This window comes from Enhydra lutris, unplaced genomic scaffold (genome assembly GCF_002288905.1).
Source record: "Enhydra lutris kenyoni isolate GAN:26980312 unplaced genomic scaffold, ASM228890v2 scaffoldscaffold97, whole genome shotgun sequence".
NCBI classification, from domain to species: Eukaryota; Metazoa; Chordata; class Mammalia; order Carnivora; family Mustelidae; genus Enhydra; species Enhydra lutris.
Genome location: NW_019154181.1, coordinates 711743 through 736770, shown reverse-complemented (window position 1 = coordinate 736770; position 25028 = coordinate 711743). Strand labels below are relative to the sequence as shown.

The 25028-nt window shown below is 43.9% G+C and overlaps 1 protein-coding gene across 3 annotated transcripts; it reads left to right on the top strand.

Annotated features, from left to right (window-relative positions):
* The first annotated feature begins 1391 nt into the window (after window positions 1-1391).
* LOC111139256 (COP9 signalosome subunit 3) lies at window positions 1392-25028 on the top strand. Of its 3 annotated transcripts, XM_022491479.1 has the most exons (12): window positions 1394-1555; window positions 4894-5023; window positions 7089-7201; window positions 7295-7344; window positions 9104-9196; window positions 10504-10683; window positions 12848-12988; window positions 14677-14850; window positions 16769-16855; window positions 23200-23313; window positions 24287-24367; window positions 24700-25028. In XM_022491479.1, exons 1-12 carry the CDS (start codon window positions 1501-1503, stop codon window positions 24751-24753), a joined length of 1272 nt encoding a protein of 423 aa, XP_022347187.1. In that variant the 5' UTR covers window positions 1394-1500; the 3' UTR covers window positions 24754-25028. The 3 variants fall into 3 exon arrangements, with proteins under 3 accessions (XP_022347188.1, XP_022347187.1, XP_022347189.1); XM_022491480.1 differs by lacking the exon at window positions 14677-14850 and having other exon boundaries at window positions 1392-1555; XM_022491481.1 differs by lacking the exons at window positions 1394-1555; window positions 4894-5023; window positions 7295-7344 and having other exon boundaries at window positions 7097-7201.

Below are 25028 nucleotides of genomic sequence, written 5' to 3'. Positions count from 1 at the left end.
GACTTAATGTGGTCGCTGTCTACCGTGTAGCCCCATCTCATACCACTCCCCTTCAACTCTCAGTTCGTTGATGTCAGATAGCAAACTGCCTCCCACCACAAGGTCTGACCATATGCTGTTTTGTCAGGAAAATTCTATTTCCCTTACATTACTAACTCCTAGTCTTTTTTCAGAGCTCAGCTGGTATCATTTCTTCAAGAAAGCCTTTCCTGTTGTTCCCAGGCTAGGTCAGTTTCTTCTGTTGCCTGATCCTATGGAACTTTGTTCCATTCCTTCAGAGCACTACCCTCTTTTTTTTAGGTCTTTATTTGTTCATTATCTTCAGGGAAGAAGGATCATGGCTGTTTTTACTCACCAGTGTATCCCCAGCACCTAGCACAGCACATTGCTTATGCTCAATAAATGTTGGATGAAATTTATTTATTTTTAAAGATTTTATTTATTTATTTGACAGAGAGAGATCACAAGTAGGCACAGAGGCAGGCAGAGAGAGAGGAGGAAGCAGGGTCCCTGCCAAGGAGAGAGCCCTATGTGGGACTCTATCCTAGGACCCTGAGATCATGACCCCAGCCAAAGGCAGAGGCTTAACCCACTGAGCCACCCAGGCGCCCGATGTTGGATGAAATTTAAAATGTATGCTTATGTGCTCAGTCCCTACTATGCACGAAACGCTATGGTAGGCCCGTAGAGGATACAGAGATGAGTAAGACAGATGCTCGAATTTAAGGAACTCCATGACAGTTAAGAGCAATTGATATGGTGTGGACTTTGGAAACAATTTTCTGCTACAGACTGGATGTGCCTATATGAGAGGAACAAAGTGCTTTGGGAGTCAACTGGAGGAAGGATAGATCAATTCCAGACGGGGAGACTCATTCATTCAACATATACCTTAAATGAAAACGCAGTTCTCACTCTGTGCTGTGCACCGTTCTAGGTGTTTTCCGTGGCTGAGGTCATTGTAAGAATCTTACAGATGAGGAAAACAGGCAGAGGACGGCCAAGTTACTTGTCCAAAAGCACACAGCCGGTAAGTAGTAGGAAAGGGATTTGAATCCAGGCTACCTGCCTGGTTCCAGTCTTCATGACAGGAAGAGCCTCATGGAAGAGGTGGGAGTTAAGCCAGGCTTGAAGGATTTGGCCGGATGGAAAACGGGACGGCCATTCCGAGCAAAATCCGAGAAATATGAGCCTAATTACAAGTTTAATTTCTTCCTTTGCCCATCGCCCCATTAAATACCAGGAGGAATTTCACAAGCACACGGGGTAAAAAAGAAAAGGAAAAGAAAGCGAACCTCCGGCTAAGGGGAGAAGCGGAACTGTTTCCATGGGAACGGTAACTGGTTCCCAGGTAGGTGTGCTCTCGCGGTGCTTGAGCCGGCGGAAGTGACGTCCGGCCGCTGTTGAGGCCCTGTGGAGGATCGGCGCGGCCCCTCCTCCCAGAGCGGCCGCCTTTTCCCGCGTGAGCTGCCTCTGCTGCTCCGGCCGCCGGGGGGAAACATGGCGTCTGCCCTGGAGCAGTTCGTGAACAGTGTCCGACAGCTCTCAGCTCAAGGTGAGGCCCTGGGCCGCCGGGCTGGGCCTGGGCGGGCCCTCCGGTCTGCGGGGACGGACTTGCAACCTCAGCTGCCAGCGCGGAGGGCTGGGACCTCCCTGTTCGTCCCGAGCCTCGTCTCCGGGGCCGGGCTGGGGGTTGCGGCGCTCAGACCACGAAGGGGTCGGGCGCGCTCTCGGTCTCCGTTGCTCTCTCGTCTGCCGCTCCGTGCGCTCGGCGACCTGGCCGCCTCCCATCTCTGGGGCTGGCTGGACCCTCCTCCCCCCGGCCCGGGCCCCTTCCACTCGGGCGCTTCTCTTGACAGTTTTGGGGGCGTGACTTCCGCTGGCGCCTTCCCGAGCGCCGGTTGGCCGTTCGGCCTCCCTTCCCTGTGGTGATTGGTGCACAGCCTCGTCTGTCACGGTGGCGCCTGGCCGCCTCTGGACTAGGCCTCGGGCAGCGGGCGCGAGACGAATCCTTTCTGGGTGCTTTGGCTCGGAGGCTTTCCTTGGCCGGCCCCTCAGCTGCCCGCCCGCGCGCCCTCGGGAAGCCTCCGCGCCTGTTTTAGTCCGGCAGAGTGCCGAGCGAGCTCTCGCTTGTAGGGCTCCATTTCCAGGGGGTGGAATGGTGACCAGTATTACTTAAATGTTCATGCCCTTTGGTTCATTCATCTCATCACCTGAATAGAGAATGCTGGACTCAGAATTAAAGTAATCAGCTGCAGGCTGCGAAGGGCCCTTTAACCACACCTTTTCTTCGTCTCTAAAATAAAAATATGTCCCTACTTTAAAGAGGTGTTGGGATTGAATGAGAGGATGCCTGTACAAGCATTTGAAACAGTACCTATTATATGCGGTGCAGTAGATGCAGTTATAAGTTATGGCTAGCAGCTGTTAACTGTAAAGTTCTAGGAGCTACATGACCTTGGACATGTCACCTTTAATCTCTTGAGTCTCTGTTTCCCTTTGTAAAAACGGGGGAGTGCTCTCACTGTCACTGTAAGTTAACTGATCGGGTATGAAGCCATGCTTAACGAAATATTTCTGCTTTCCCTTCTTATTGATAGAAACGAGGTTCACAGGGAAGGCACAGACTTGCAGTCTCTGGGAATGAAGAAACCGTTCTTTCATTCATTCATTTATGCCACCAACTATTTGGCTTCTGCTTCCTGGGATGTACTATAGCTACTTAGATTTGGGTTGGAATCGTGTCAGTCACTTCCTGTGTGAGCCACTTAATTTCCCTGGGCCAGTTTTCTCACAAAGTGGAACTACTTAGCGTCAAGTGAGATTTCTCTGAAAGCTTTGTATGCTTGCTGTGCAAGTCACTGCTTCAGGCACAGTCCGCCAGGCAGAGATGAACATGATACTTCCACTGCCTGTGGCTTCTGTGCCTCATGCTCACTGCATAGTAAATGTTTATGAGGTTTCTGTTTTTTCTGTTCTTACTCAGAATTTTCTAATGTGGACCTTAAGCAAAGGGAATTTCATAATATCCAGCTTTCTTTGAGTAGAGGAAATCTCATTGGCCACATCTCTGATTGGGCTCATGTCAGAAGCATCCTGAGGCAACATTCTGTTGCTTCTCTCCTTGGCCCACACTAGTTAACTCTCTTGGGATTTCATAGTGACCCAGCTTTTCTTTTAAGTCTCAACTCTGCATTGGTTACTTAATTGGGGGAAAATAATGGACTGAAATGCTTATTTCTGTGTGTTTCATATCATCGCAAGTTTATTTAGAGTAGTGAGTAAAAAAAGGGAGGCAGATTATTTGACTAGAAGAAGCTATTTCACATTTACCAGTGAGATTTGTGATAAAATGATGGCATTTCCCCCATTCAACTTGTGTTATCTTGAAAGATGGTAATTAATTAGATCACAGATTTTTTTTTTAATTTTGCAGTGCATGTGATATAGTATATTTCTTTATTTTGGGTGAAAATGTTAAATTATAGTAGGGAAGCCACAGAAACAAAATTACCAAAGTTCCTAGCTATAGTCACTTGGATTTTAAGTATTATACTATTTAAGTGCTTTTGGGGTTTTTGATAAGGAAAAAAAGTCCCTTGGCTACTAAGTACAAATAGCTGATGTGTGTAGCTTCAAGTTCAAAATGCAAAAGAGAACTATAAAGGAGGAGACAAGAGGTTGTTGCCCGTGGACTTATATAAACCCCATACATGCCAACACCCCCAGAAAGACAGCTAGTAGCGTTTGGAAGTATAGAGTGTGGCCATGGTGTCTGTTATCCATATAACCCATCGAAATCAGTGAGTCTCCCGCAGAGTACCAACTCAGGCCTAATTAGATTCTATACCTTTTGTTAAAACATAACATTTTGGGGTGTGAGAAAAATTAGTGGATCAATTAGGAGATTAATTAACAGGCTGTTGATTGACAGGCTAGTAAGCACTGTATTCTGAAACTGGAGAAATGACACAGCCCATCGGCCTGACTTTATGTTAAATTACTTCACCACCACAACCCCAGGTGATGCAGAGAGGACACAGAGAGAACACATTTTCAAGTTAGCTGGGGGAGAGGGAATGAGATGAGGGTCCAGAGAAGGCCCAGACTGATTGTTGAATGAAGTGTATGAATTGGTAGAGGAAGACCCAGGGGAAGAGTGAAGAAGGGAAGACCAAGCATGGAGAACAGGATGTGTAGAGGCATAAAGGTTAGAGAACATGACACGTTGTGTGAATTTTCTGAGCTTGGTGTGACCAGAGTAGGTGTGTGTGTTGAAAGGGGGAGAGCAGCAGGGGGTAAGGCTGGGGAGGCTCAGGGCCCTGTTAGCCAGCTGAGGGATTATACTTCTTAAAGCATTTGGAGTTATTTGATTGAATTTTACATTTTGGAAAGATCCCACAGGTACCAGTATAGAGAATGGGTTGGAGGAGAGAAAGAGAGAAGCAGGGGGACTGTTTCAAAGATTTATGATATAGTCCAGGCAAGAAATGATAAGGGTCTGAATTAAGGCAGGGGAGAGAAAAAGGAATGGAGCTAAGAGACTTAGGAAGTAAAATTAAAAGTAAAATTGTATTTGGTGACGTTTTGGATACAGAGAGGGAGTTGAGAGTAGTGGTGATAGTAATGTGTACATTTCTGACTTGGGGAATGGAAGAGAGAACGGACAGAACGGGCAAACTTTCAGTGGCCAGAGGGAAATCGGAGGTCTAGTTTTGAGGTCATAGTCAAGGCCATTTCACGTCTCTGGCCTTTCTGAGTCCTCATCGGAAATGAGGGAGCTACAAGAAATCATCATTAAGTTATTTCTTGCTGGGGTATGAAGTCTGTGGTTAGAGTTTCTGTAGTTTCTTAGTGCCGTAACTGAATGATAGTGTTATTCCTGTTTTCCAGGGCAAATGACTCAGCTTTGTGAACTGATCAACAAGAGTGGGGAACTCCTTGCAAAGAACTTATCCCATCTGGACACTGTGCTCGGGGCTCTGGATGTACAAGAGCACTCCTTAGGCGTCCTTGCTGTTTTGTAAGGGGCATCTTCTTTTACAGTTCTGTGCTTGCTAAACCTGAGCGCTCTGCACTTTCTGGCTGTCATTTTTTTGGTGTAGAAAAGTAAACCGTGTAAACAACATTGCGCTCTTTTGCACAAGTATGCATTTAAGTCACCGTAGTTAACATTTTCCTCATCCCAGCTAATCATGGTGTGTTGTATTTTCAGTTTTATAATTTTTCAATTGTTGTTTATGTTTATACACATTTTGAAATTTATTTTTAAAAATCAAACGGCTATCTCAATTGTGGGCTCTATGGTTTGCATGTGTCTGAATACTTTTCTTCACGTAATCTGTCGAATTGTCCACATTTTCTACCTCAAAAAGCAAATAGGGAAGAGTGATGGCACAGGGCACGGTGGGACGTGTTGAGTGAAATTACCAGTGATCCAAAGCAACATTGCTTCCAATTCCCTTCAAACAAGGTCAGGCTGGTCAAGACCAAATTAAATAGATCTTACTTCATTTAGGGTTCCTTGTAACTCTGTGTGCTTGACAGAATTCTTTTTCTCTTGATGTTTTAGTATTACAAATTGGGATGTTATGGTTGTCGTGAAAGTTGAAAACACTGTAAATAAACCCAGAGGAAATGGACTTCAAGCAGGGGTCTAGCTCCACTGGCCCAGCAACTCTTAGGCAAAGATGTGTTAGAATAGAGTTTAGAGAGGAGACCATCATAATAAGTCTGGAGCTGTGGGCTACAATATGGTAGCCATTAGCCGCATGTGACTCTTGAAATGTAAATTCATGAATGTGAACCCTTCGGTTCCACTGGCCACTTGTCAAGTACCCAGTAGCCATATGTAGCTGCTGTGTTGGATAGCACAGGTAAAAGAACATTTCTACCATTGCAGAAGGTTCTTTTGGGATGATGCTGGCAGGTAAAGATTTCTACTGTGTGTGTTTGCTGGTTAAAACTAGATAGCACACGTGTTTTATGCACACACACACTTCCATGTTGATGCGTATCAAGGGAAGTCAAGTACAGGAAAGCATTTCTAAGCTCGAAGGTATATCTTAAAAGAAAACCTGGAGAGAACCCTGAACTTGTTTCTGAGTACCCTGGATTTGAATTATGAGCTTTCAGTTACAAAGTGTGGGGCCCTGGGCTTCATATTTGTACTTAATAAAATGGAAATCACAGGGCCATACGGGCCATTTTTGGAGCCCAAATGAGATCGTTTGAGATACATTTTGACGAGACGTTCGGTTACAGATGCGTGGTGACACTGTTAAGTCGGGTAATAAACACATAGACAGGAGGACAAATGGAAACATGTAGAAGCAGGTGTGTTCAGGCAGTAATATCCATTTCATTTTTCTTGAAGTTAGTTTCAGCAATTCATTTATTTGCAAAAAAGAAGAGCATGTAGTTTACTTGTATGCAGTGCGGGAGCAGTAATAGTGTATCTGATTTCCTCCCCAAACCTGTCTCTGACCCCCTCAGAGTGTCGTTGAAAGGTCCCATCTGCCAAGTGACTCAGGGTGGATCATCCGTGTCCTCCCTCCCCCCCGCCCTTTCTGGCCGTCCCATCGTCCCATCAGCTGGTTCTTTGTTCCAGATGGACCACAGCACCCCGTGACCCAAGGCCGCAGCCTCCAGCCAGTCTGGCGCTCTTAGTCCTTGTCCCCCTTTGGTCTGTCCTCAGAGCAAGAACAACAACAACTGCTTTTCAAATGAGTAAATAGCCCTAAGCGCCTTGGAGCTCCAAAGAAAAATGGTTTTGAAAATTTGGGGGTAGAAATTTATATTCAGTTCCCTCGTGAATATTAGACCACATAGTATTTGGCCTCATTTGAGGGAGTTTTCTATTTTCAAAGTTCTTTTTTAAGCATATTTTTCTCAACCTTTATTTGTGCCTATGTTCTGTGTCTTGATTGTGCCAAGAATTAGGTCAGTGCATTTCTTAGTTTTTTAAAAGATTGTGGCTCATTTACCTTCACCGAGCACTGGAGATAGGCTCGCCTTCTGGCCTCAGTTGCTTCTTCGTTTCCCCATTGAAATATCAGGTTGGATTGATGCTTTTCTCTTTCTTCCAGATTTGTGAAGTTTTCCATGCCTAGTGTTCCTGACTTCGAAACGCTATTCTCACAGGTTCAGCTTTTCATCAGCACCTGTAATGGGGAGCATATTCGATACGCAACAGACACTTGTAAGCTCAGTAACACTTTGTTTACTTCCCACCAAATGCATTTTGCCTGACTAGCCACTGATGTTGTCAACATTTTGTCATTGCTCTCTCTAGTTGCTGGGCTTTGCCATCAGCTGACAAACGCACTTGTGGAAAGGAAACAGGTAAGCAATGTTATTCAAGTACTTCTGGTTACATTTTTTTTTAAGATTTTATTTATTTATTTGACAGACAGAGATCACAAGCAAGCAGAGAGGCAGGCAGAGAGAGAGAAAGGGAAGCAGGTTCCCTGCTGAGCAGAGAGCCCAATGCAGGGCTCAATCCCAGGACTCTGGGATCACGACCTGAGCTGAAGGCAGAGGCTTAACCCACTGAGCCACCCAGGCGCCCTCTGGTTACATTTTAAGACCTAACTTACACAGTGAGCTGAATTGTTAAAGTTCCAGCTTAGTACTGAGCACCCTGGCCAATGTGTGTAGTAGCCAAGCATTGGCTATGGGGACAGCTAGCTCCTCCATCGGGTGAGGCTCTGAGACCCAGGGAGGAGGAGTGCCTCAGGGCAGCCTGCTGCTGCAGGTGGATGTTTCTGGAATTACTATCTTAGCACCTGTTTCGTTGTAATATACTGGGGTTTTGTTTGTGCACCCGTTTTGTTTTAATATGTTTTAATATACTAGGGCTTTGTTTGTTTGCTAGAACTCTTAACTTTTGGTTATGACATTTTAGCTTTACAAAAAAATGGCAGGAATAATATGAAGAATCCCCATGTACCTTTCACCCAGATTCTCCAGATGTTAGTATTATTTTACCGCACTTACTTACCTTTTCTCTCTCTGGTTTTTTGGGGGTTTTTTTTTGTGCCATTGGAAAGAAAATTGCAGATAACGTTGCCGCTTACTCTAAATACTTCAGTGACTGTTTCCTAAAAAGTAGGACATTCTCTTATATAACCAGAATACAGTGATCAGTATCAGGATCCTTTAAACAAATCTACTGATCTTATTCAGATTTTGGTGCTGGTTTCCCTGATGTCCTTTACAACAAAAGAAAATCTCAGATCATGAATTGCATTGGGTTGCCCTGTCTCTTTCATCTGCTTTAATCTGAAACAGGTCTTTGGTCCTTATTTAACTTTCGTGATACTCACAAGTTTTCATTTGGGTTTTTTTTTTTTTTTCTTTTAAATTATTATTTGAAATTGAACTTTCAGATAGTGCTTGGAAGGAGATCAGACAGAAAGAACCATTTGGTGTTTTGTCAGAATATTAAATTGTGGTTTGAAAGAAATGGTTAAAAAAAAAAAGTCTTTATTGAAAAACCCACATAAGTTATTTAGTGATTTTAGAGTCACATCTCTTGTCTAGAAACTGACTACCTCACTTGAAACTCGGTCTTGTTATTTATAATCCAGGCAGGAAACGGTCTGTTTATAAGTTATGGTATCAGTTTCAATAGGAATTTATTATCAGGTAAGAGATGGTGGTGTTGGGCTGATCACTAGACTGCCCTGTGGGAAGATGCCAACATCTTTCTCCACAGCTAAGTTTACTAAGCCATAGGCTCTTTATTATAAATAACTTGGAATTTTTTGTTTGTTTCAGTATAAATATAATGAACTGTTGATAAAGTAATACTCCCTTTTTTTTGGTAATACTGCTTTTGATTATTGATCTGCGTTGACAAAAAAAGCTTTATGATTTAAAAAATGGTGCCGAATTACTCTAAAATAGCGTAAGAAACAGCTTAAGAAAACGTTTACTGATTGACTAGGGACAGAAATTTCCTGAAAGAGTATGGAAACCTCATATTGCTATTTAAAGGAACCTATCAATTAGTGTTATTTTTTATTTGTAAGTGACAACATAAGATCCAATGTGCTGCCATCTTTGAGAACTTATCTGAAAGAGATGTCATTTCTGACAGCCCCTGCGAGGAATTGGCGTCCTAAAGCAAGCCATAGACAAGATGCAGATGAATACAAACCAGCTGACCTCAATACACGCCGATCTCTGCCAGGTGAGCCGCCGAGGAGTGCGAGTCACCCTGAGGCAGAGGTGGGAGGTTGGTCACGGGGCATTATTGGTGGAGACTGTGATAGGTTCTAGAAGTTGAAAAATATACTCACTAATGTTGTTAGGAAGGGAATTTTCAGCTGGCGGCTGCTGAACACACACTGTAGAGTGGGGCTCAGCCAGAAGGTTTGTGATGTGAGGAAACTGAGTCATTATTGGGTTTGATGTTAAGAATGTCCCAAGTCATTTTCTTTTTAAGGCATAATGGACCCTGAGAACAAATACAGGTAACTTCTTGCACCTCAAAGTGTCACTCATTTTATTTTGTGTGGTTACAAGCCCAGAAGGCAAAAGGGAAGATGTGGAATGAAGTCTTCCTGCCACCCTGCTCGCTAGCCACCCATCTCTTCTCTGCAGAGGAAATCCGTGTTAGTTTTTTGTGTATCCTTCCAAAGATATTTTGTGCACATATAAGCAAATGCGTGCACTTTTTCTCTCTTTTTTTTTTAACTCAAATAGCAATGACCTCTATGAACTCTTGTCTTTTTTCTACTCACTGTGTCTTAGAGAGGACTCCACTTCAATGCTTTACAGCTCTAGAGTATTCCATAAGACCGGGGTGGGGGGGTTTCAACCAGCCCCATGGGTTGTAGATTGTGTCTTTAATAACATGGAACCCAGATTATTCCAAACACATGGTCTAGTATCACATCAAGGTGCTTTCCTTTTCCTTTACTTTTTAGCTTTTAAAAGCCTGTGGTGATTGAGGTATCATGTACACACAGTAAAGTGCACTGGTCCTAAACGCACAGCTCTGTGTCTACACCTAGATCCGCCCCTGTGCCAGCATCACGCAGTCACAGGACGTTGCTGTGTGCTCGCCTTCTTGAGTTCGAGTTGAACTATTCCCTCTAGTTACATACAGGATTCAGCAATTGAAAAGAAATAATTGAAGAGAAACTTCCATTTTTATCATCCCATACTGATCTCTTTCTCTTCTCTTCAAAGAGAAAAAGGATTCACTTGTCTGGGCATCTGTGAACAGAATGGGTGCTAGGTGGGCTCTGAATAGGTGCTTCCATTCATCTGTGGAGTACTTTATCTCATAGCTGCTTTGTCCTTGTATAAAGAAATGCTATTTTATCCTGAATGCTTAAGAAAATGGGGTACTGTGTCAACAGTTAGAACATTTTTAATCAATAAAATGGTTTAAAATATTTTCTTGACCTTTCTGGAATCATGAATTTGCTCCTTCTGCTACAGCCTGCCAAGTACAATTAAAATGATGATGTAATATAAAATTTGTCACAGCTTTGTTTGCTGGCAAAATGCTTTAAGCCTGCCCTTCCATACCTTGATGTGGATATGATGGATATCTGTAAAGAGAATGGAGCCTATGATGCAAAGCACTTTTTATGTTACTATTATTACGGAGGGATGATCTACACCGGGCTGAAGAACTTCGAAAGAGCACTGTACTTTTATGAACAGGTAATCATCTCTCTAAATGCCCCGAAGTTGTGTTGAGCTTGTGTGATCAGAGATGTGTGCAGCTGCAGTGGATTGACCTTGGGCCTCTGAGTTTCAGGTGGAGGTCTTTCAGACACTGTTTCTCTGTCTTCAAGTAAACAGTGGTAAACTGTTCCTTAAGTTGAAGGGCAGTGGCAGTGGAGGGAGGAGCTCTGCTGCGTGGGGTCTGATCGAGGCTTGCCGTTCACACCCTGTCTGATTCGGGTTAAGTTCTGTACATCACCTGACCTTTATAGCTTTGCAGAAAGAGGAGAGAGCGAACTCAATGATCTCCGAAGTGTCTTTTTGTTCTAAAACCATGTGTGGTGTTCTGTTGAGTTTTATTTATTTTCATAAGTAAAACATACTCTTTTTTTTTTTTAAGGTTTTATTTATTTATTTGACAGAGATCACAAGTAGACAGAGAGGCAGGCAGAGAGAAAGGGAGAAGCAGGCTCCCCGCTGAGCAGAGAGCCAGATGCTGGGATCGATCCCAGGACCCTGGGATCATGACCCGAGCCCAAGGCAGAGGCTTTAACCCACTGAGCCACCCAGCTACCCCATAAGTAAAACATTCTTATGTGGAAAACCCTTTCCTGCTTTCTGTCTTTGTAATGGCCACTGGTGTGTGCAATGAGATACGTTACAGAATTTGGTAGAATTTTTTAGATTCTGAGAAAGAGACACAACATTGGCTAATACTAGTATTTTAAGAAATTTTTCAGAAGTTTATATTTCTTATTATATTCATAGCACATATTAAGGTAAAAAAGGATAAAGGAACTCAAAATTTAGTTGAAATGTTAACACGTAAATAGGCGCGCGTGGCATGCGTCTCTGATGGAACACTGCCTCAGTGAGTGGGGGGTTGATTAATACTTAAGGGGACTGAGGGAAGAGTCACCAGAAGGTGCTGTTGGGCCTAGATGGTGTCATTAAAGGATGTGTGTTGTCAGGGGCAGCTGGCTGGCTCAGTCAGTAGGACGTGCCACTCTTAATCTCGGGGTCTTGAGTTCAAGCTCCATGTTGGATATAGAGCTTATTCAAAAAAATGACGTCTGGTCAGGTAAAATCTTCAAGGTAGGGGTGGCTGGGTGGCTCAGTGGGTTAAAGCCTCTGCCTTCAGCTCAGGTCATGATCCCAGGGTCCTGGGATCGAGCCCCGCATTGGGCTCTCTGCTCAGCAGAGAACCTGCTTCCTCCTCTCTGCCTGCCTCTCTGCCTACTTGTGATCTCTGTCTGTCAAATAAATAAATAAAATCTTTAAAAGAAAAAAAAAAAGATACTCACCATGGCTAGCGGTCAAGGAAATGCAAATTAAATCCACAGTGTGGTATCAGTTCACACCCAGTAGGACGGCTAGAATGAAAAAGAGACAGCCAAGAAGAACTAGCGTTGACCAGCAGGGGAATTTGGGATCCTCATAACTGCCCATGAGAGTGTAGAATGGTGTGGCCACCGTGGAAAACAGTCCGGAGTTCCTCAAAATGTTCAACCTAGAGTTACCACCTCGACCCAGCAATTGCACTCTTGGGAATATACCTGAGGGAAGCAAAGACAAAGGGCTCCAGCAGAATCTGTACACTGATGTTCACAGCTGCCTTATTCTCAGTGGCCAGGCGGTGACACAACCCAAATGCCCATCAGCCGAGGAGAATAAACAAAATGTGGTCCAGCCATGCAGTGGCGTATGATTCTGCCACCAAGTAACTGCTACAACATGGACGAGCCTTGACAACAAGTGAAAGAAGCCGGTCCAGTCACAAAAGCCCCCATATTTATTATGATCCCCTTTCTACGAAATGTCCAGAATGGCAACTCCATAGAGACAAAGTAGAATGATGGTTGCCGGGGGCTGGAGGGAGGAGGGAATAGGGAATGACTGCTGAGGAGCGTGGGGTTTCATTTTAGAGAGATGGAAGTGTTCTGAAATTACGTAACAGTCATAAATCGTCGGACAGCACGGTGAATATACCGAAAGCCACAAATAGTATACCCGAGAAGGGTCATTTTACAGCATAAGAATCGTACCTCAAGAAAGATGCTATTTAAAAATACAGGACATGGAAGAATTGTTATTTAATTCAAGTGATACATGTGGCTGATTGCCCTTTCTGCTGTGTTGTGCTCTCTCTCCTGTTGCTCAGGCTATAACTACTCCTGCCATGGCGGTCAGTCACATCATGTTGGAATCCTATAAAAAGTATATTCTAGTTTCTTTGATATTACTTGGAAAAGTACAACAGCTACCAAAGTATACGTCTCAGATTGTGGGTAGATTCATTAAGGTGAGTTTTTTGAGTTGATGTCTTAGGTGGCTTGTTAAGTCTATAAGGAGATTATAATGATACCTAATTCTGTAATTTTCTTTCATAATGACGTAGCTCTCCCAGCAACTTCAAGTTAGCAGCCTTTTGATAAACTTAATAGCAGACACTGTCTGGAGCCATACGCCCTCTGATCACCTGATTGGGGTGGAATGTTTCTTAGAAATTTGTTTTCAGACTTTAGCTTTGAGTGATTATTGCCATAGATGTTTAGGCTTCTATAAAGGTTGTTTAATTGTTGTCATTGTTATTCTTCATTACTGTTTAGCAGAAGTGCTAAAAAGGCAGTTTTGATTTTATTGAACTCAATCTGCCCAAGCGTGGGAAATCTTTCTAGAGCCCCTATATGAAAAACCATAAGTTCTGTTGACTGAACTTTTGTTTCCACTGAGGACCCAGGTTTGGAATCACATTAAAAACAATTATTTAAAAAAATTTTTTTGAAATACATACTCATGGTTTATAATAAAATTGGGCAGTTCAAGAGGTCATGAGGTCACAGTCATTTGGATAACAATTTTAACCCTGTTCTTTGTGGTATAGAACTCAAAATTTCAGGATATCAATTAGAAAATCTTCCCAATGAGATGATTTTTATGCTGTCTTGTTGAAGATAGCCCAGTGTTCTTTGCTAAAGACCCTCATTGTGGTTCTTAGGGCTCTAGGCTGCCCAGTCACAGATTGGGGTGGGGGAAGAGGTGGTTAAGAGAGGTTCCTCGAATCCCATGGAAGAGTGATGGGCAAGGTAGGTTTAGGGTAGCCATTCTCAGATTGTTTTGGAGAACTACATGGCCCCTTCAGGTGGCCCTTGAGCTGGCCTATTTTAGTAAGAGTGCTGTTGTTTTTTAAAGATTTTATTTATTTATTTGACAGACAGAGATCACAGGTAGGCAGAGAGGCAGGCAGAGAGAGAGGGAAGCAGGCTCCCTGCTGAGCAGGGGGCCCAATGCGGGGCTCGATCCCAGGACCCTGAGATCATGACCTCAGTCAAAGACAGAGGCTTTAACCCACTGAGCCACCCAGGTGCCCCAGGAAGAGTGTTTTTATAAAGTGATGTCTTCATGACTGCAGGATGTCATTCACAGGCATTAGTAATTTTTTTATGAGGCTGTCATCCTCAGTAAAGAGCACAGACTTCAGAGTAGAGACAGAGGTTTGAACCCAGTTTCTGCCTGTGCCCCTCATGACCACCCCACATTCTCTCAGACCTCTGGCCCGATTTCTTAATATTTCAAATAGAGCATAATGTCTGTAAAATCCCTAAGGCAGCTCAGGGTCTTAGTAGGCCCTCAGCCGCTGTTAGTTCTCTTGTTCTGTCTTCTTTTCTCTTATCAAAAAAGAACAGATGGTCCTGTTGCATCTGGTGAGGTGTGCGTGTGTGTGTGTGTGTGTGTGTGTATGAGAGAGAGAGAGAGAGAGAAAGTGTGCAAGAGATTTGAGAGTGCTGGAAGATTCTGCCTTCTTTTTTTCCCCCAGTGTAATCACGTATAAAAACTAGGCATTCGCCTTGGGTAAATTATAAGTTATTAGGGAACAGAAAAGGATATTGAATGTACTTGTTCAAAACATAGTAGCGTGTCTTCTTTTGCTTCCTATATGAAGTGTATATCTCTACTGCTTTAATCCAATTTTTTCCTTTAAACCTGTAGCCTCTTAGCAATGCGTACCACGAGTTAGCACAAGTCTATTCAACCAATAATCCTTCAGAACTCCGCAACCTGGTGAACAAGCACAGCGAGACTTTTACTCGTGACAACAACATGGGCCTGGTGAAGCAGTGCCTGTCTTCTCTTTATAAGAAGAATATTCAGAGGCTAACCAAGGTGAGGCAAGTGGCGCCCTCAGATAGCCTCTCCTCTTCCCCTGGGGCCTCTCCTTCTTCTCTCCTCCTCCTCAGGGCTGAGGAAGCAGAGACAGGGACAAAGTGTGGCAGGACGTCTCTCCTAAGCAATAGCTCGCACAACTGATGACTTAGAAAGAGTTTGATTTATACCTTTTGGTCTTTCCAGGGCTAGAGCAGGTGGAGGAACAGGTGACGAGGAAGACAGGTAGGAGATACGGCTCCACGGGGAGGCAGAGAAAGGTAGCCTGAGAGGTAAACAGTGCCGTGGGCGGAGGGCATGGAACTAACGATGTACACACAAGTCCCCTGTGACCAGCATGGAGCCACCCTGTGTGGGCTGTGTGATCTCTGTTCGAACTTCTTACCTAGATGTGGCACTGCCCTGACATTGCCACTTAGGCATAGCTGAATGGGCTCTGCACAGAAGGTAGGCCAGTCACGCCATATTTGGTTTGAAAATGGAAGTAAGCTGATGGTTTCGGATGGTAGGAAACATGCTGATTACCAAGCGTTGAAACAGTACAAAAAAGTATAGAAGAAATACTGAATCTCAGGCGACCTCCAAAGGCCCAGGCTTACAGGTAATAGGAAACGGAGAGCAGCTTCAAGCTACAGGATTGCTCTTACCTCCCAAGGAGTCTAGTCAGACGCAGCAGTGGGATGGGGTGTAGAGGCAGAGGAGCCAGAATAGGGGGTGTCTTTTGCTAGGCGACCTAGTGGTGGGAGGGCTGCTGGGCTCTGGGTGGAGGATATGACAGTGGGAGGACCTGGAGAAGCCAGAGAGTGGTAAGGAGGGACGGTCGTGGAGGCAAGTAGGCCAAGCAAGGATATAGGAAATTTAAGTCTTCACTTGGGTTAAACTGCTGTGTACTTCTTTTAAAAATTAACAATAATTTCATTTTCTTGGATGCTACTCTCTGAACTAAAGTAGATGTAGATTTAAAGTAGATGTAGATTGGCTTATTACAGATTCTCAACCTTAGGGTTTTAACATGCCCCGCTCTGAAAAGGCCATTGCTATAAATATTGCCAGCTTTCCTTAAAAAAGAGCTCTCTTAATGTCTTCCCAAAAGGGGACATTTTCCAGTCCCCAATGGAGCAGAGGTAAACACTGACTTCCTCCTAATCCCCCACGTGGTTTACACATTTTAGCTTTGAATTTTGAAGAATGACTGCGATATTGTCAATTACATTTAATAGGTAATACATTTACAATACAACATTCAAAGATACAAAAACCTCCATCCAGTTCCCATACCCTAGCCCACCCCTCTTCTTTCTTCAACCTGCATTACCAGTTTCTCGGGTGGCCTTCTAGAGCTTTTCTGTGCACAGAACACACACACGCGCACACCGCCCTCTCTCACAGATACACACACTCTCTTTCCCTTCATTTACACAGCGCGCCTTGCACACTATTCATTCTCCTTTTTTATATTTAATGGTATACATTATCATCTGAGATTCTCTTTCAGTCCGTGAGAAATACCCTTGCTTTTTCTTTCTTTTTTTTTTTTTTTACAAATGTGTAGGAGTCTGTTGGTGCCATTGTACCAGACTACCAACCTGCCCTCTGTTAGTGGACATTTAAGTGGTTCTAGGCCTTTGCTCTCACAGACGGTGCTGCAGTAAATAACCAAGTGTGTACGAGGGTGTACGTGTCTCAGGCACAGAGGGAAGTGTGTGCAGGACACATATCTGGAGGCCATGACTCCTCTAGGAAATTGATGACCACAGCCACAGGCTTCATCAACTTCAACTCATCTTCACAACAAAAAATTACTTTGCACAGTAATGGAAAGCAGGTTTTCAGTGATTAAGTAGAGCTCTGTACACATTTAGTAAAGTGTACGTCCTCAGTTGTTTTACCTGTGATTAATTCTACTTCTGAATTTCAGACCTTTTTAACATTATCATTACAAGATATGGCAAGTCGTGTGCAGTTATCTGGACCTCAGGAGGCAGAGAAATATGTCCTACACATGGTGAGTGTGCTTTCACTTTTAAAAACTGAATTAGTGAATTTTTGTCCCTATAAAGGTCATAGATATTCATTATAGGAAATACTAAAAAAGAGAGAGAGGGATGCCTGTGGTTCAGTTGGTTAAGTGGCTGCCTTCCGCTCAGGTCATGATCCCTTAGCAGGGAGCCTGCTTTTTCCTCTGCCTGCCACTCCCCCTGCTTGTGCGCTCTCTCTCTGGCAAGTAAATAAATAAAATCTTTAAAAAAAAAAAAAAGAAAGAGAGGGACATCCAAAAGTCAGAGTCAACCTCTGGACATTTTGGTTTACTTCCTTAAAAGCTATGGGGTTTTTTAGTCTTATGTACTCATATGATACTTGATATGATACACATGGAGTGTCCTGTTAAAATTTTAAAACACTTCTGAAATAGTTCACGTGTACCAGGAGTCATAAAGCAGTGCTGCTGAATGAGCTGATCCATGAGGAAGTCATGAACTTGTGCCCCTGTGTAGGGCAGGGCATTGCCGCCCACATCAGGGATGTCCTGTTCAGCTAGAGGGTGACACTCGTTGACTGGGATCTGACTGGAGCCCCTCCTTGTGGGCCGTCATCCGTTCATGACCACACTTAGAGCGATGGCGGCAATAAAGGGGGCTAAAGCAGGCCCCATCTCAGTACCTGCCTTCAGAAATCAGATATTACTATTATCCCTGCTGGTAACGTCCCAGTTACATCTCTCCACTCCCCAAATTCGGATAAGCATCATTTAAATGAGTACGTGGTAGGGGCGCCTGGGTGGCTCAGTTGGTTAAGTATCTGCCTTCAGATCTTGGGGTTCTGGGATTGAGCCCCAGGTTAGGCTCCCTGCTCCGTGGGGAGTCTGCTTCTCCCTCTACCCCCATCCCCGCTCATGCTCTCTCTGTCTCTCAAATAAATAAGTAAAATCTTTAAAAATAAATAAGCGAGTACATGGTGACCCAGCAAGTGGATACATTGTAATCCACCTCCCTGTTCAGTTTTGAAGATACGTGGCTCTGATCTGATCCGTCAGACCAGACTGGCATCATCCGCCCAGGTCAGGCAGATCTTGAGTGTTGCAAGGCAGCAGTTCACATTTTTCTGCTAATGGTCTCCCCTCTGATTTCAGGAGCGCTGCCGTATCAGGGTTAGGGTAATGGTCATAGTAAAACTATTTTCCATTGTGATAATGGAGTATTTTACTTCCATAGTGCGACGTACAGATGTTGAGGTATTTTTCTTCAGCCCAGTTCTCAGAGCACACACACGCGTCCCAGACAAAATCTGTCTGACATGACCAACCTTGGAGTGCCTGTCAAGAACACCTTGCTAAGGAAACCCTGCAGGGCTTACACAGACTGAGTGCGCAGAGTGCCCCCAGGAAACTCACTCTTGGGTGAGTGAGAAGAAATGCACGAATGTGTATGACACCTGCACAGACTCACGAGCTAGGGACATGCTTTGAGGGGTCAAGGGAGAAGGATGGGTTTTGAACCCTGTGTGACCAACCCAGACAGAGCCTCACAGGCTCTGGATCAACCAGGAGTGTTTTGTCTGCCAGGGGACATTTGCCAGTGTCTGAAGGTATTTTGGCTGTCACAGTTAGGGGTGCTAACATCCAGTGGGTAGAGACCAGAGATGCCACTTTCCATCCTGCAATGCAGAGGACCGTCACACAGCAGACAGCGATCCGGCCCAGGAGATCCATACTGCCGAACGACGGTGTGAGCCCAAGACTCGCTCTAGAGTATAAAGTCTATGTGGGCGGGGATTTTTTTTTTAAAATAAGACATAATTTTTCTAAAGCAATTTGAACTTCATAGCAAAATTGAGGGGGAAGGTAGAGATTTCCCATATGCGCCCCACACATTCTCAGCTTTCCCCGTTAGCAGCAGCCCTCACAGGAGTGGCGCGTGTGTTACAGCGGCTGGACCTCTCCAGTCGCATAGTTATTCAGAGTCTCTACGTGAGGCTCACTCTTGGAGGTGTACGTTCTGTAGGTTTGGACAAGCGTATAATGACATGCATGGAGCCATTGTTGCGTGACACACACAGCTCTGTTTACTGCCCGAGAAACCTGTGCGCTGCCTTTCCATCCCACCCCTGGCACCCACTGATCTTGTTTATTGTCTCCACAGTTTTCCTTTTTCCAGAATGTCATGTAGTTGGGATCCTACAGTATGTAGCCTTTCCACATTGGCTTATTCCATTTAGTATCAAAATTTAAGGTTCCTTGGTGTCTTTTCATGGCTTGATAGCTCACTTCCTTTTAGTGCTGAGTAATGTTCCATTGCCTGGATGTGGCACAGTTTATCCGTTCACCTCCCGAAGGACATCTCGGTTGCTCTCAAAGTTCGGCGATTATGAGTAAAGCAGCTGTAAACATCCATGTCTGGTTTTGTGTGGATGTATGTCTTCAGCTCGCTTCGGTAAATGCCAGCGAGTCTGATTGCTGGGTCATGTGGTAAGATTATGTTTAGTTTTGTAAGAAGCTGCCAAACTGTCTTCCGAAGTGGCAGCACCATTTTGCGTTCCCACCAGCAAGGAAAGAGAGGGCTGGTTGGCCTCTCAGTAACAGTTGATGTGCCTTCTTTGGTAAGGTATCTATCCGGGTCTTTGGCCCATTTTTTAATCTATTTGGGTTTTTTTTTTTTGTTGAGTTTTAAGAGTTCTTTGTATATCTTTTTCTTTCTTTCTTTCTTTCTTTTTTTTTTTAAAGCTAATCTCTGTGCCCAGTGGGAGGCTCGAACTCACGACCCCTGAGATCAGGAGTCACATGCTCCACTGACTGAGCCAACTATGCCAGTTCTGTGTGTATTTGTGTATAACAATTCTTTGTCAGATGTGTCTTTTGCAAATGTTTTCTCCCCGTCTGCAGTCTGTCTTCTCATCTTGACATTGTGTTTTTCAGAGAGAAGCTTTCCATGTTAATGGAGCCTAGCTGATCAATTCTTTCTTTCATGAATTGTGTCGTTAGCATTATATCTAAAAAGTTACCATCACACCCAAGATCATCTAGGTTTTCTCCTACATTTTCTTCTGGGAGTTTTGCATTTTACCTTTAGATCTATGACCCATTTGAATTAATTTTTGTTAAGGATGTAAGGTCTGTGTTTTGCACGTGGATGTCCAGTTGTACCAGTATCATTTGTGGGGAAGGCCACCTTTGCTCCATTGTCTCGCCTTTGCTCTTTGTCAGAGATCTGTTGACTATTTACGTAGGCCAATTTCTGGGCTCTCTATTCTTTTTTTAAATAGATTATATTTATTTATATGACAGAGAGACAGAGATCACAAGTAGGCAGAGAGGCAGGCAGAGAGAAAGGGGGAAGCAGGCTCCCTGCTGAGCAGAGAACCTGATGTGGGACTCGATCCCAGGACCCTGAGATCATGACCCAAGCCAAAGGCAGATGCTTAACCCACTGAGCCACCCAGGTGCCTTTGTATGGTTCTTTTTGATGCATTGTTGGATTTGCTTTTATTTTGTTGAGGATTTTTACATGTGTGTTCATGAGAGATACTGGTCTGCAGTTTTCTTTCCTGTATGTCTTTGTCTGGTTTTAATATTAGGGTAATGCTGGCCTTATAGAATAAGTTGGGAAGTATTCCCTTTGCCTCTTTTTTTTTTTTTTTTTTTAAAGATTCCATCCATTTATCCGACAGACAGAGATCACAAGCAGGCAGAGAAGCAGGCAGAGAGAGAGAGGGAAGCAGGCTCCCTGCTGAGCAGAGAGCCCGACACGGGGCTCAATCCCAGGAGCCTGGGACCATGACCTGAGCCGAAGGCAGAGGCTTTAACCCACTGAGCCACCCCGGCGCCCATTCCCTTTGCTTCTGTTCTCTGAAACAGACTGTACAGATTGGTATAATTTCTTCCTAATCATTCGGTAGAATTCACCAGTGAGTCCTTCTGGGTCTGGTGCTTTTTGTTTTAGAAGGTTATTAATTATTGCTTAAATTTCTTTTTTTTTAAAGCTTTTATTTATTTATTTGACACAGTGAGAGAGGGTGAGCAGAAGCAGGGGGAACAGCAGGCAGAGGGAGAGGGAGAAGCAGGCTCCCCACTGAGCAGAGAGCCCGATGGGGGGCTTGATCCCAGGACCCTGAGATCATGACCTGAGCCGAGGGCAGACACTTAACCCACTGAACTACCCAGGTGCCCCAGATTCAATTTCTTTAGTAGATATTGGCCTATTCAGATTGTATGTTAGGGATATTTTTAAGGAGATATTTTTTTGAAATACAGCCTGCACAGAGAAAAGTTATACTGCAGTGTATAGCCAAACACATTCCACAAAGAGAAGACATCGGTGAAAGCAACACCTAGGTCAGACAGCAGAGTGTTTCAGCACCCCAGGAACATCTCTCCTGCCTGCTTCCAGCCCTGCCCCTGGCTGGAAAGGTATTACCCTGACTTCTCACATCTTAGTTTGTATTCGTTTTTGAGCTTTATACAAAAGGACGCATATAGGACATACTTGTTTGGGTATGGCTTTTTTTGCTTGATATTATGAACGAAATGTTGCATGTGGTTTCCTTCATTTTCAGGGCTACAGTATTTCACTGTGTGAGTATACTTTCCCGTTAATTAGATGGACATTTGGATTGTTTCTAGTTCTGGTTACTACGAAAAGAACTACTGTGGTAAACCTAGGTTTGCGTTTCATTCAGGTATAGTCCACCCACGTTTTTGTTTTTGTTTTTGTTTTTTTTTTAATTTAATTTTATTTATTTATTTATTTATTTATTTGACAGACAGAGATCACAAGTAGGCAGAGAGGCAGGCAGAGAGAGAGGGAGAAGCAAGCTGATCCGGGGCTCGATCCCAGAACCCTGGGATCATGACCTGAGCCGAAGGCAGAGGCTTTAACCCACTGAGCCACCCAGGCGCCCCCACGTTTTTGTTTTTATTTTGTTTTGTTTTTAATATCTAATGTATTGTTTGCTTCAGGGGTGCAGGTCTGTGACTCATCAGTCTTACATAATTCACAGCGCTCCCCAAAGCACGTTCCCTGCCCCGTGTCCCCCACCCAGCCACCCCCTCCCTCCCACCCACTCCCCCAGCAGCCCTGTTTGTTTCCAGAGATTAAGAGTCTCTTATGGTTTGTCTCCCTCTTTAGTTTCATCTTGTTTCAGTTTTTCCTCCTTCCCCTATGATCCTCTGTCTTGTTTCTCAAAATGCTCATATCAGTGAGATCATAGGATGATTGTCTACCCGTGTTTTAAAGAGGCGGCTGTCTGTGATCACACAGAGAGTGATGTATTCTGTTGACTACGTGGGCCTGGTTGCCGTTGCATAAGTAGCATCTGTCCTTTCCAAAGCTACAATGTGGAGTAGTGTGTTAGGAATCCTAATGTACACGAGACTTCCGGTTTCTCACTGTCTAATTTCCTGGACAGGATTTGGCTCTAAGGGCCAGTCAAATAAATCCCCAGTCACTGAGGCAAATAAACGAACATAGACCTTGAAATTACCTTGGAATCAGCGTTAGCAGAAAAATTTTCCTGAAGGATCCAAAGAGAATTTATAGTGGGGTGAGACAAAAATGTCTTTGGGTTTCGCAGTTGAAGATGCAAGGCCCTTTACCAGCACTGTGCTGGGTGATGCGGGAAACAAAAGAAGCATATGCAGTCTGGTATGATACGTCCATGTGCCTGATACGAAATGTCCAGAGCAGGCAGATCCACGGAGCCACAAGTAGATTGGTGGTTGTGAGGAGCGAAAGAAGATAGGAAAAGGAGACACTACTCCAGCGGATACAGGGTTTTCTCTTGGGTGACGAAAATGTTTTGGAACGAGATAGAAGTGGTTGTTACACATTACAAATTACACTGTATTGTTCGCTTTCTTATTTTTTTAAAGATTTTATGTATGCATTTGAGAGAGAGCATAAGCAGGCAGGGGTGGGGATGGCAATGAGAGAACGAGGGAGAAGCAGACTCTCTGTTGAGCAGGGAGCCTGACGCAGGAGCCTGACACAGGGCTCAATCCCAGGACCCCGGGGTCATGACCTGAGCTGAAGGCAGACACTTAACCGACTGAACCACCCAGGCACCCCTGAATTGTTCACTTATAAAATGGTTAATTTTATATTATGTGAAACTTACCTCAATAAAAAAAAATTGCAAGGGCATGTGTGTGTGTATGTGTGTGTGTTTTGCACCCCTTAGCATCTATAATGTTGCTAAGCACATAGTAGGTGTTCAATAAATACTGAATGAATAGATAGTGCTTAAAAGTTCATACAAATTTATTGCTATTTGTCCTTTCCCCTGATTATATTGAAACACTGTAGATCTATAAAGTATCTGGGTCTAAACTACTTTCCTGATTTCTTTTTTTTACAGATAGAGGATGGTGAAATTTTTGCAAGTATTAATCAGAAGGATGGTATGGTCAGTTTCCATGATAACCCTGAAAAATATAATAACCCAGCCATGCTTCATAACATCGACCAGGAGGTAAATACAAACACCAGGTTTTGATTTGTTTGTTTGTTTTGATCGATGTTTGAGATGCTGTATTTGAAATACTGCTTCTGTGCTCCAGGACAATTTTAGTTTTAACTACAGGTAGTTCCCAACTAGTTTCTAGGAACAGCTTCGTTCCTAGAAAGTTACTTTGAAAACGGGCATTGCTTCAACCTCTCCCAGATTGTATGATTATAAGTAAATGGTGGGTTGGATTCCCCGTAAGCTCACCAGAGCCTAGTTTAGCTACTAAAACACTTTAGGGTCTTACAATGGGTACAATTTTATTCACACCCAACCACCATTTATGATGTAGAGCCTCATTCCTGCAGGAAAGTGCACTGAGGTTCCTGGTCCAGGTGGGAGGCAGCAGGGCGGCTGGGAGAGGAGGGCCATGCCGCCATTCCCAGGCAGCAGCCCAGGGCTGGAGCAGGGTCCCCTTTGCGGCTCTTGAGATCGTGCTGCTCTGAGTGCCCCTCTGGGTTCAAGCCATGAGTTGGGACTGTGTGGCCAGTCTGCGTTTCTTACGTCTGACATTAAATCTCAGAAGCCTAAAAGCAAGGAAGAGTAACACAGTATACCTCCACACTCCCTTTTTTGTAGTTTAAAATCCAAAAGCCCCTGAAAACTGAAGGTTTTTGGTAACAGTGTGATGGCGAATTTCACCCAAAATGATGTATGGTCTTTATCCTGCTTAGTGTGCATATTTGTAGGTTTCACTGCACAAAATATTAATGTGTTTGATTATGGGGTGCCTCCCTAGATCCTGCTGGGGTGTTAGTTAATATGTAGAATTTATATTCTGTTAACTTTCTGCATTCAAAAAATTCTGATTCCAAAACCTGTGTAGCCCCAGTGTTTCAGATCATGAGACTGTGAACCTGTAGGACTCATATTAATACTCAAGGTTAAAAAGGAGGTAAGTGGACCTAAACTTACCACCTTCAAATGTGTCTCTCACCAGATGCTGAAGTGCATTGAGCTGGATGAGCGACTGAAGGCCATGGACCAGGAGATCACCGTGAACCCCCAGTTCGTACAAAAGGTGACTAGGGTTCCCGTCATTAAATCGAAGTGGCTTGGGTAGAAAAGGAGAGGTATTTCCTCATCAGGAATGTGAACTTGATTTGAGGTTAAATGTTTAATTGCCCAAAGTTCTTGAAAATCTTTGTCACTAAGTTCACAGAGAGATTCACTGAGAGCATTTTCAAACTACGGTCTGGAAGTTTGCAAACTACACCCTCTTCATTTGCACACAGGGTGACTGTCCCTGGGAAGGAGTGGGTGTGCTTGTTCGGGGCTGGTGGGAAACCTTTGACTAGATAAACATAATGAAACCTTTGACAAACATAAACGCATTGTCTCTCTCCTTTACAGAGCATGGGATCACAAGAAGATGATTCTGGAAACAAACCATCTAGTTACTCTTGAAACTAACATCCATCCTGAGTTAGATGAGAGAAATTTATCACCTTGGCCAGTGGCACGTGTTAGGAGGGCAGCAGGGAGGACCAAGCCTGTTTGACCTGGACATTAAGAGATTACATTTTGTTTTGACATCTTCAGTCCTATGTGCTCTAAGAAAACCATTCTCTCTGCCACGAAAGGAAAAAAAAATCCAAACTTCAAAGTCTTGTGGATTTATTTATCCTCAGATTAATGTTGTTGTTGCATTAAATCTACCTTTTTGTTTTAAATTACTCGAA

Coding starts and splice junctions, on each gene's coding strand:
- LOC111139256 (XM_022491479.1), top strand. CDS start 1,501: ATGGCGTCTGCCCTGGAGCAGTTCGTGAACAGTGTCCGACAGCTCTCA. Junction 1,556..4,893: donor CCGACAGCTCTCAGCTCAAG/GTGAGGCCCTGG, acceptor CCTGTTTTCCAG/GGCAAATGACTCAGCTTTGT. Junction 5,024..7,088: donor TTAGGCGTCCTTGCTGTTTT/GTAAGGGGCATC, acceptor TCTTTCTTCCAG/ATTTGTGAAGTTTTCCATGC.